At 33.5% G+C, this 11,538-nt stretch overlaps 1 protein-coding gene across 11 annotated transcripts in view; it reads right to left on the bottom strand.

Annotated features, from left to right (window-relative positions):
- Nucleotides 1–11,538, bottom strand: part of LRRC7 (leucine rich repeat containing 7) — a 203,634-nt gene that overhangs the window by 34,112 nt on the left and 157,984 nt on the right. For 9 of the 11 annotated variants that reach the window (XM_034433211.3, XM_087889806.1, XM_087889812.1 and 6 more), the window contains 6 exons: nt 10,965–11,064; nt 10,192–10,316; nt 5,826–5,876; nt 4,475–4,672; nt 2,507–2,618; nt 882–1,062 (listed from right to left, as the gene is read on the bottom strand). In XM_034433211.3, the coding sequence (XP_034289102.2) occupies nt 882–1,062; nt 2,507–2,618; nt 4,475–4,672; nt 5,826–5,876; nt 10,192–10,316; nt 10,965–11,064 (767 nt within the window). The remainder of the gene's footprint in view (nt 1–881; nt 1,063–2,506; nt 2,619–4,474; nt 4,673–5,825; nt 5,877–10,191; nt 10,317–10,964; nt 11,065–11,538) is intronic. The other 2 variants (XM_087889808.1, XM_087889809.1) reach the window with 1 other exon arrangement.

Here is an 11,538-nt window from a genome sequence, read left to right as displayed (position 1 = left end):
TTACCAAATGGAATGTTAATTTAGGTTGGAGTAGAATACGAAAATTGATTGGATGATCTGTTTCTGCCAAAGTTGATTTGTTTTAAATTCTGCAATAGAATTTTATACAAAATATTATACAAGCAGAAGAGACAAATTTTCGGAACAACGAGGCCAATGAAGCACTTCTAAGCTATATTGATGTGCTTAGCTCTTTTCTTGTTATCAATGAAATCCACCTTGGAATGAATTGTTTTCCATCCAAATAGCAGAACTGGAATGAAATAGAAATTGGACAGTGAGGGAGGGAGGGAGGGAGGGAGGGAGAGAGAAAAGTAATAGAAAAGCAAAAATAACTTACTTACTCCCTCCCTCCCTCCCTCCCTTTGTAATAAATTCAGGAATACATTTAAATACTAATGGAACTTAAGCACATAGCAATGAGCTTACCATCAATGTCAAAGCCTCTTTCAAAAAGTAATTGGCTATATCCCTGAAGGAATAAAATTGTCCAGGAGTTAATTTAAACAGGTGTATATTAATTGAGAAAAACTAGATGACACATAATCATTACATAACCTTCTATGACCTTTGATTAGTATTTTCAGTAGAAACAGACCCTTGGTAATTTGTGAAAGGTATAAGAAGTTTTGATTTTTGTTTCATTCATGAAGCATACAAAAATTCTGAATTCTGGATAGGAGATTTGCAGAAAAATCAAGAATCAAAGACAAGAATCAGGCCCTAAGCATTATTTTCTGAATTTGGCTGAATTTGTACTTTCAGTTTTTTTAAAAAATGTAGGATTTACTGGGTTTTTTTTAGCTCTGTTTATTTAAGCTTTTTGGTTAAATAAACTATATATCCCTATAGTCAACTTGAGTTTAATTAAATAAACACACCTGTTACCCCACAATGAATTATTCACTGCATCTTTAGCTGTAGTCTGCAAAGATCCTATTTTAACATGAGCATTAGAAGACCCGGAAGAAGCTTGTGATGGAGAGTAGTCTGAGTAGGTGCCTGAAGAAACACTGTTATTCATGCAGTGAACTTTATCGGCTTCAGACTCATCAGTTGATTCTGGAGAAAACAAAGTAACTTGTTAATATGAAATTAAAAATCCAGGGATGAATTTTTAGAAAAAAAAAAATAGCAATAGTACTTAGACTTATGTACTGCTTCACAGTACTTTACAGCCCTCTAAGCAGTTTACAGAGTCAGCAAATTTCCCCTAACAATCTGGGTGATCATTTTACTGACCGTGGGAGGATGGAAAGCTGAGTCAACTGTGAGCCGGTGAGGATCGAACCTCTGACAGTCAGCAGAATTAGCCTGCAATACTGCATTCTAATCACTGCACCACCACTGCTCTTCATATATACAAAAGATATAGATTAGAATAGAATAACAGAGTTGGAAGGGACCTTGGAGGTCTTCTAGTCCAACCCCCTGCTTAGGCAGGAAACCCTACACCACTTCAGACAAATGATTATCCAACATCTTCTTAAAAATTTTCAGTTTTGGAGCATTGACAACTTATGGAGGCAAGTTGTTCCACTGATTAATTGTTCTAACTGTCAGGAAATTTCTCCTTATTTCTAAGTTGCTTCTCTCCTTGATTAGTTTCCACCCATTGCTTTTTGTTCTACCCTCAGGTGCTTTGGAGAATAGTTTGACTCCCTCTTCTTTGTGGCAACCCCTGAGATATTGGAACACTGCTATCAAGTCTCCCCTAGTCCTTCTTTTCATTAAACTAGACATACCCAGTTCCTGGGTATATAGGTTATAATTAAACTTGGAAAAGTGATTTCCCATCCTTTTCTGTTCTGTTTAGCCACATATCTGCTTCTGCTTGGACTCCATATAAAAAACAAATGCAGCTAATCAGCATTATCTTCTGCTTGATTTTCTATCTTCAGTCACATGGAACACTTGCAGAGATGATAGCAATGAATTAATGCAGATTGCCTTACACAGTGCATTGATTTATTATTATACTTTTGTGCTTTGCTTCTCACATATGTTTGTTAAAATAGCTATTTTTCTTTGATTAAAATATATTAACTATATTGGTATATAATTGAATTGAATTTTTTGTTTTGCTATTGAAGGATGCTTTTGCAGCATTCCACACTCTCCATGAGCTTAAGCAAAGTGCAAAGGTCACAGACAAGATGACCCAAGAACTTTGCTTGAAGATGAATCTGTTGTCTTTCCTCAGTAAATGAAAGTACTGTAGCTATTATCAAGATATATTACTATGCAATATCTTCTTAGCTACAACTTCAATATGATGAAATGTTCATAATAATCTATCACCTCTGTATTATAAAACTATTTATAGTTTGGTGAGTAAACAACTATGCTACTCTATTCAGTATTCAGGATCAGTCTGATGCTTTATAATCATATACTTAAAAACATTTACCACAAAGTATCTCTGTATAAAGAACAATAGCAGCTCTGCATCGTTCTTCACCCATTATCTTCAGTTATGACACAGGTGTTCAGAAAAATCAAATACCTTTTTTTTCTTTTCCTAAGAGAACAAGTTTTGGTTGATATAATGGTGCATCAGTCATTGAGGGGCGAAGTTCTCCTATCCTCATGTCATTCACTGGGTGTACAAAAGAATCCTATAAATTGGAATTATATTGGAGAATTGAATATCATAAAGACACTAACAAAGATGCAATTTTCAGTGGACCTTAATCTATACTTTTATGAGAACTATGAATACTAAGTACATTCACTTGGAAGATAGTGGCAAATATTATCTGGCAAAATTCAGTGTTAAAATTATCCAATACATTAACCTACATATTAAAAATCAAGAAGCATGACTAGCAAACTCATGCTCACAAAAACATGATGACATGCCCCTGGCCTAATACACATACTTAGACAGCTTGGAACTACTGAGAGCCTGCTGCCTACTTCTCAGTAGTTCCATGCTGCAGAGTAGACCTGAATAGCTGTGGAATTCAATCCTGCTTGCCAGAGCCTTCCGCCTCAGGGACCTCTCAGCCAAGACCAAGTGAGCCAAGTCCTGATCTGAGAGATACTGAGTGCACTTTCAGGAGGCTACACAGCACAGAAGTGCTAGAAGACTGTATGTTTTGGCAGGAAAATAGATGAGCTGCTACAGGATGATTGATGAGGCTCAGCTGTACGCTAAAAATGGACCTAGGGTGAAATATCTTAACATTCTCTTGCATGTGGAAATGATTTTTACACTGGGCGTATTGCTTGTTTTACTATAGTTATAATGTTTCTCTTAGACCAGGGGTTGGCAACCTTAAACACTCAAAGAGCCATTTGGACCCATTTCTCACAGAAAAGAAAACACTGGGAGCCATGAAACCGTTTTAACATTTAAAATGAAGATAACACTGCAAATATCGTTTTTTACCTTTATGCTATGTATAAAAAAACTATAGTGTGTTGCATTTATATAATCAATGAACGGCTACAGAGAAAACAAATTTTTATTTCTGCATGCAACAAAAACATTTTGAACTCTGAAAAAAAAGATGGGTCGAAAAGCTCAATAAATCACGTGCTGGTGGGTGTGGCACATTGGCTATTGTGACGCATGTTTTGAGCGACAGAAAGCCGCAGCAGAGGGATGAAGGAGCCAGATGTGGCTCCAGAGCCACGGGTTGCCGACCCCTGTTTTAGACCTTTAGACCTTATTGTTTGCTTGTTTTTCTGTGTTTCCCAATTTGTTTGGCATTTTAGATTAGTTTTCTATATCTTTTGTTGCAGCATATGTTTGCCTAAGGTATTTAAAGTCAAACTTGATTACTTCCTATTTCTTGCTGTTGCTTTTTTCACAATTTACTTCTGTACCTGGCATTGAAGAGTTTTATAACTGGTCAAGTTGCAGGACAAGCAGAAAACATGATAATTTTTTACTATTCTTTTAATTTTCATCAATTAATTCCCTCCTGCAATTAATTGCCATTCTGGATGAATTTATTTTCATATTATACTACCAAGGTTCTTGTTTACTAACATTATTTTTTTGTTATCTGTAATGGTTTAACAATGATTTTATTTAGTTTTTACTATTAATAAAACACTTTTTAAATAAAATGACTTGTGTGCAGAAAGTCATCTACCTGTGCAATTGGTTTCTAATGTATGTGCAAAATTGCTGAAAGAACACTCCATCTTAAAATTAATGATTATACTTTTCTCATAAGTCAAAGAGTCTTGCATATTACTTAAAACCGTTATGAAGCATTCTACCTTCTATATCTATCTTCTCTTGAGAAAACCAACTTTTCTGTTGATCATCTACTTTGGACCATCTAGATCTAGAAGTTCTCCAGATCTCCAAATCATATAATAATTACTAATAACTACTAGAGATATAGTATATTATATCTCTATATTATAACAATAGAGATAGATAGATAGACAGACAGATGCTGCTTCAATATTAAAACCATTACTTTAAAGAGCACTGGTGTTTATTTTTTGTTACCTCTGACAGCTCTTTTGTTGCCATGGGCCACTTGTGCTCAAATTTGTCTTTCACAACTTGTTCTGCACTGGCAGATGGTGCTGAATTCTCAGGCCTCACTCCATGGGTAGATTTGCCCACCAGATTTTGAACAGATTTCACCATGTTCTTTAAATCTTCTGGATATGGAGTTGGATAACGCTTTAAATTTATTTCAACCTGAATATGTAGTTAACAAAATAAATTAAAAGTAGAAGCAGAAAAGAAGAATAATCGTTAAAATTTTCACTTTGATTATCAAGGTGATATATATTGCAAAACACAGACAGTGAATTTAGGAATTTGAGACAATGTTAACATAAAACACCTGCTACACTGCACTTTTTGAAAAGCAAAAGCCAGTATCACTTAGAATAGGATGGTGCAGAATTCCAATCCATTGTTGTCAGTGATAAAAATTTGATTAAAATTATACCATGATAGTTATGATGCAAAATATTCCTCTAATAGTTTAGGCAGATTCTAGAAATTCACTAATATGTGGAATGTCACTCTGGATCTATAACACAATATTGTGACTGCTTATCTGAATATACTGTAGCAACCCAAAAAGAAGCCTAATTGTACTTTAGTCTATAAAAGCAATGAAACTTAAGTGAATTGCATTCAATATTGAACAATTATTTTTCTTCTCTGATAAATGGGTATACTTGAATAAACTGTGACACTTTATTTACCACAAACATAAAAATAGATGTACAGCCAAGATTCCAAAGCATACAGAGCTTAATAGGCGTCCATTCAAAAAAGCTTGACTGATATGAAAAATACAGACTATGGTACAAACTTACACTCAATGTTGAAGTATAATAAAATACGCATTACAGACAAGCACATCCAAACATAGATCTCAGTAGCAAATATAAAATATTACATAACGTCAATGTACAGGTCCAGCACAAGAACTACTTAACTGTAATGAGTGGATATAATATCACTAAAGCTCTCATTAATAGTCTAAAGACTGCAAATGCTGATAGACTCATCTAAGCACTTGTATTAATACATGACCTGGGCAATGGTTTAACTGATGCCCAATACAATCTAAAAAACAGGAGGGATATAAGCAAATTGTGCATGCATTGGAAAGGCTACTAAAAATACAAAGTAGCTAAACTAAAACAAAGAAAGATATCTGGGTAAAGCAATTTATCCTAGGTCAATATTATTTTTCAGTGATAAATTATTCTCAGATGTGCTAGATAGAAGTAGGGTGAAGGTATTCCTATATTAATATTAAAAAGGATAATTACCAATGCAGTCTAGACTCCCTTTCTATTCATGGTCTTTTATGTTTCACATTTAAAGTTACCTCAGAAGTAGCATGCCGCTGGGGATAAAAACCTTCCAAAGTGCAATATTCCTGGATAGAAGAATTTCTTTTTTAATTTCTACTGTCAAATTCAATTCAGCAAACAATGATATACTTGACCAAAAGCAAATGTTATAAGAGTCATCAATGCAAATTTGTTATGAAAAAATGTGTTATAAGAGCTGTTTCAATTAAATGTAAAAAGCAACTTATGGGTACATAGCAGGCTGCTTTAGGACAAGCATTTTCTTGAAAATCAGGCCTTTGATGTTGATGGTTCTTTTGCCCCTTAAAATAATGCCTTTATATTTACCTAAGAGAAAGATATCTGCAGTGCATACGACAGAGAAGCAAGATATAAAATATTTTGATCAGTTCTAAGAACCTATAAGATGAAATCTTTACTTTATGTTACATTACCTTGATGACATTGCAAAAAAATCATTTTTAAAATACCCAAATATTTGCCGGTCAGTAAATATCTGATCAGATATCGAGATAGATAATTGCAATATGAATTTCTTCAAACATATTTATACGCATTCTAGAGCTAAAGAACACACTGACTTTACTGAACTGTAATAAATTCATATATCATTGCAATATTTTCAAGTTTCTTAAATTTTAATTTTGAAAAACTTCCCATGTAATTAGACTTGCCACCATTTTAGGAAAAATGCTGATCTTTTTCTGTATTTACATCTACAGTATGATAAGAAATGAATAGGCATATGTACACTGTCTCTTTAATATGGGGATTTAAAAGAATGTATTTTCAATTGTCCCAGATTTTGAGTTCTTGCAGAGATATTAGTATATTAGCAAATTTTATCAGGATAAATTCTCATTATTATTACATTAACAATAATTATGGCTAACATGAATTTTTCTTAATCCAAATCTAGAATCAAATTAGTTTCAGATTTCATATAAATTCTGAATGGGTGAATTCATATTAAGTGTGAATAAATTCAGTTTACTTTCAGAATTTAGCTTCTGACTTGTATTGTTTGTTCATAGGTTTGTATTGTACTATATATTGTGGTTAATTAAATTTTTCAAGTCTACTATTAAGGTTAGATTATATTTTTAATCAAATGAAAATTATGATCGATTTGCTAAAAATCAAAATGTATTTTGCACTTTGGAAAAAAATTGTAATGTATTGACAAAAATGTATACGGATGTAATCTATTTGTTATTGTTCCGTTTGAATCCATCAAGTATAATAGAAATCTTACTGGCAGTGGCTCTTGTGCAATTTTGTAACTATCAGAAGTACTGAGAGTTTTCACATGAAGACATAACTTACAATGTAAACATTTTTAAAACGTATTTATCATATATATGCTACCTGCCTGAATATTAAAAATGTAAATTTTAAAACCTCATAAACAGCCTACAGAGAGATGGGAGGAATAAAGTAGAAAGTTATTTTTATTATTTTATTTTATTTAAATATTTCAGTCAATTTCTATTTGCTGCTAAAATATTTTATGCATTTTGAGGGTTTTTTTGTGAATATAAAAATATATATATAAGTTAGTGGTAGTGTTATTTTTTTCTTGAAGTATAAAATTATTTTTACTTGAAGACTGCATAAAGACTAAGCCAGATTGTATGTTTGTAACAGTCATTAATGAAACATCTCACTAAAACTAGTGATCCACTTTGGAAGAAACAAAGTGGAAAGAAGCAAAAGTTGTATTTATGCAAAGAACTCTGCTCCCACCCACAATTCATCTTGATGCTTACTGCTAGATCAACCAGCTTCAAAGAGAAATAGGAGATTTACTTGAATGTTATCATTTTTCTCTTGTTCTGGTTTCAAGCGCTATGTTTTTTGAAAAATAAATGATTTGGTTGATGAAAAGTTAAGTTAAGTTAAACAGGGTTGCATTGGACAAATAAAAAAAATATGGAAGGTGGGTGCTTATCAGTCTTATCTCAAAGGACTGTGGCGGACACTTTACAAACTATTTGTGATTCATCACGGGCTGTGAATGAACAGAATTCACAGCTGTTGAAATAAAAAGAGGGACTAATTGTGTGCTTTTACTGTCTCAGGAAGCCTAGGTCAGAACAATATATACAGTATATATATATATTGTATATATACTGGATAGATAGATAGATAGATAGACATATTACAGTATATATACTATGTATATGTATATGTGTATGTATATATATATATATATATATATATATATATATATATATATATATATATATAGTATGTGTGTATGTATGTATATGTATGTGTGTGTGTGTGTGTATATATATATATATATATACGCTAATATATTTTTGCATAAGAAATATTGTGTGAAATATCAACCTTATTGGGTTTACTTTCTTATAAAATTGAGATAACAGAAGTAAACCTCAGGGATACTGAAACTGAAACTGAAATGCAGATCTTCAGTTAAAGGATTTGCTCATACAGTCACATTATTTTATAGCCAAGGCTTTTCATTCTTGCTACAATTTTGTACATTTTTATATGATCTACTCTATCCTTAGACTGAATGAAATAACCGTTTAAGGAAGCACATGCTAATAAAAGAGTGTAATCATTGTAATCTTCAAATTTGGAGATTGTTCTGCATTTCTCATGTATTATTGAAAGGGTTGAAATAACATTTGTGTCAAACTGGTTGATTTCTATACGTGGAAGGAGGCGGAAAAGGAAGGTGTCATTGCTTTAGACCAGAGCTGTCAAACTCCTGGTCCACGGGCCAGATGCGTCACATCCTGGCCATGCCCACGCCCAGTTTAGCGAAGGGGAAAAAAGTCCTGGTATATCATGTGACACCGACGTGAAGATGTGAATTTGACACCCCTGCTTTAGACAGCAAACTGTTCTGGGCGACCTCAGGTGAATATGGAATGGAGATAGTTTCCTTATATAACATGTAGAGATTCAAGAAAAAATTGAAAACAAGAAGGGTTCTTATAGTTAATATACAAAATTCTATGAAAGTAGAATGATATTTTCCATAGGATTGTGAATAAGGTTTCATTATCGATATATTGTATCAGTTTCCTTGTGAAATAAAGGGTTAGAATTAGGGTTTTGCAATTTTGAAAAAAAAAGACATTTATGTTAATATGAATGAATTAACTGAATTCTTATGATATTCCCTGTTGTGTAATTATCTCTGGTTTGACTTTGTAAATGAATCTAATGCCCTTTTTCTCTCTCTCACTCTATTTTACATAGAATGAATCTCCTTTACTAATCTCTTTAAAATGACAGCTATCACTTAACTAATAAGAGAAGCCATTTGTCAAGTTTAGGCATCCAGTTCCATTGATCATATACTATTCTTTTTTTTTGAAACAGTAAAAATATGGCATAAGAGGCATTTAGAATGCAGTCATTTTAGTTCTGCCAAATCTAATCTGCAAGAAGGCAATATGTAATTTCAATTTCCATTCAGTAGGTATTTATAATACTGACAATTGCTTTCTTTCTAAATGTCACAAGTCTCAATGGGCCATTATACCAACTATCAAGCAAACCATGGGCATTAAGACAAGATGGCTAATAGAGGGAAATCATTATTTTGAAAAGAGGATCAGAGTCATAGAATGTCCTTACACAATTTAGATTTAGAAATATGTAGATCTTTCACACTGCCAGCTATGGAAGAGGAGGCGCTAAGCATTTGCAGCATTCCATCTGTCATAGCTAAAACTGCAAATTCCCAGAAGACAATCCATATTTCAAAAGATATTCCTATGCAATCAATAATCTCTCATATATATGTAGATATTAGATACTACATTGATACATAGATACGTGGAGTAGATACCATTCCAGTGGTCGTGTATTTATAGTACTCCAAATGTTGCTGAATAACAACTATCAGTGGATCTAGTCAGTCTGGCTCAAAGTGGAGTACTGACAACTTAGGTTCAGCACGTTCTAGAACAGGGATGTCAAACTCGATTTCATTGAGGACCACGCCAGGGTTGTGTTTGACCTCGGGGGGCCGGGATGGACGTGGCCAGCTTGACATCAGTCGTGTCAGGGGTGCCTGTGGCCCGAGTGCTCTGCCAGTGAAAACAGGCTCTTGAGCTCAGTTTTCAGTTGGGATGGCCATCTGCAACCCTCTGCCAGTGAAAACAGACCTCGGGAGGACCATACATGGCCCTCTCGAGCTCCGTTTTCCCTGGGAGAGGCACCATGGGCCTTTGCTGTTTCCAGAGCAGCCCTACAAGCCAGATCTGAGCATCCTGCGGGCCAAATTGAGTTTGACACCCCTGTTCTAGGAGGTCATAGTATTCCACCCATAATTTATTTGTTTTCTATGTTCACCGAACTGCAACTATAATCGAGAAATATAATTCCACTTACCTTAACTTTTCCTGCATTTTCCTCTTCTTCCTTTTTTTCCTCAAACTCAAAGGCCACTGTCATACGTTGCTGCCGCTGTTCCTCCCACAGAGTAGGATTAAAACTATCACTATCAGACTGGAAATCTGTAATTAATTTAGAAATGAAGGCTAGAATCAAATAAACTAGCTAACAAATGTTACTTGCTATTCTTTTAAATTTATAATGATTCTAAATAAAAAGGCACAGTTGCATGCCATGTATTATTATTATTTTTTTGCATTTCTACATTATTTATTTATGGATTCTACACATTTCTATTTTGCTTACCTATGTTTAGTGCAAGTAGACAAAAATATTTCCTGGCCCTTCGAAAACTATTGAAAATTATTCAGAGCTTAATTTCACTCATTATAAGTCTTTATAGCATAACCCCACAATTATGACAATATAATACACAGCCTAAGACTTGCCATCCTAAATATAGAATTATTTTGATAGTGAGATCTGTTATTTCTAAATCTGTGCAGGTTCTATTTTCTGTAACACTCTGGCTTTGGGACATAATTCTGACTGCAGAAAGCAAATGCTAATCTAAGATAAATTGGCCAGGAAATCTGTAAAACTAAACAAGGCATGCCTTCCTGAAATTGCTTCAGAAATACATAAATGATTTCAATGATATTACAGTGATAAAAACAACAGAATTATTAATAAGATTTCTACTTACTTTTGGATATTAAATAACCATTGTGTTATTTTGTGCGTTTAGAAAAACTGGTTAATAATTTTACCTTCATCACCACGAGGTTGCTGAGGAAACATGTAGTTAGTTAATACTCTTTGCTTTGTTTCTGGATGCGCTTCAGTTTGAAGAGGAATCAGAGCCTTAGACTGTAAATTAAAGAAAAACGCACACACACAATATATAACATTCTATCTCATGAGGAAAAAAGTGACAATGAAACAAATTAAATTATGGTATTAAAAATATTATGAATGCTAACAGTAGTGTTTTGTTACAAAGGGTACTGGTAATAACCTTTATTTAAAATGAAAACCTGCTAAAACAATATTCAGGTACAAAATTGTATTGCATTATGACCTCTGTAACATCTACAAACAACAAATGATAACGCACTATTGTGATTTATGTACTGTTTGTTATGTTGCCATACTGTTTTGATACAGAAAGGAAATTATGTTGTCTTTAAAATTACGGATACAATTCAGAAGCACACATGAAATACACACACACACACACACACACACACACACACACACAAGTTTTACATACGCAGTATATCCTTTCTTATAGTATCTCTGCTTAGCTCACTTAAATCAGAGAAAAAAATGCAGTATCATTTT

This window comes from Pantherophis guttatus, chromosome 3 (assembly GCF_059756535.1).
Source record: "Pantherophis guttatus breed Tessera chromosome 3, ASM5975653v1, whole genome shotgun sequence".
NCBI classification, from domain to species: Eukaryota; Metazoa; Chordata; class Lepidosauria; order Squamata; family Colubridae; genus Pantherophis; species Pantherophis guttatus.
Note: the sequence above shows the minus strand (reverse complement) of the source record. Positions and strands in the feature narration are given on the sequence as shown.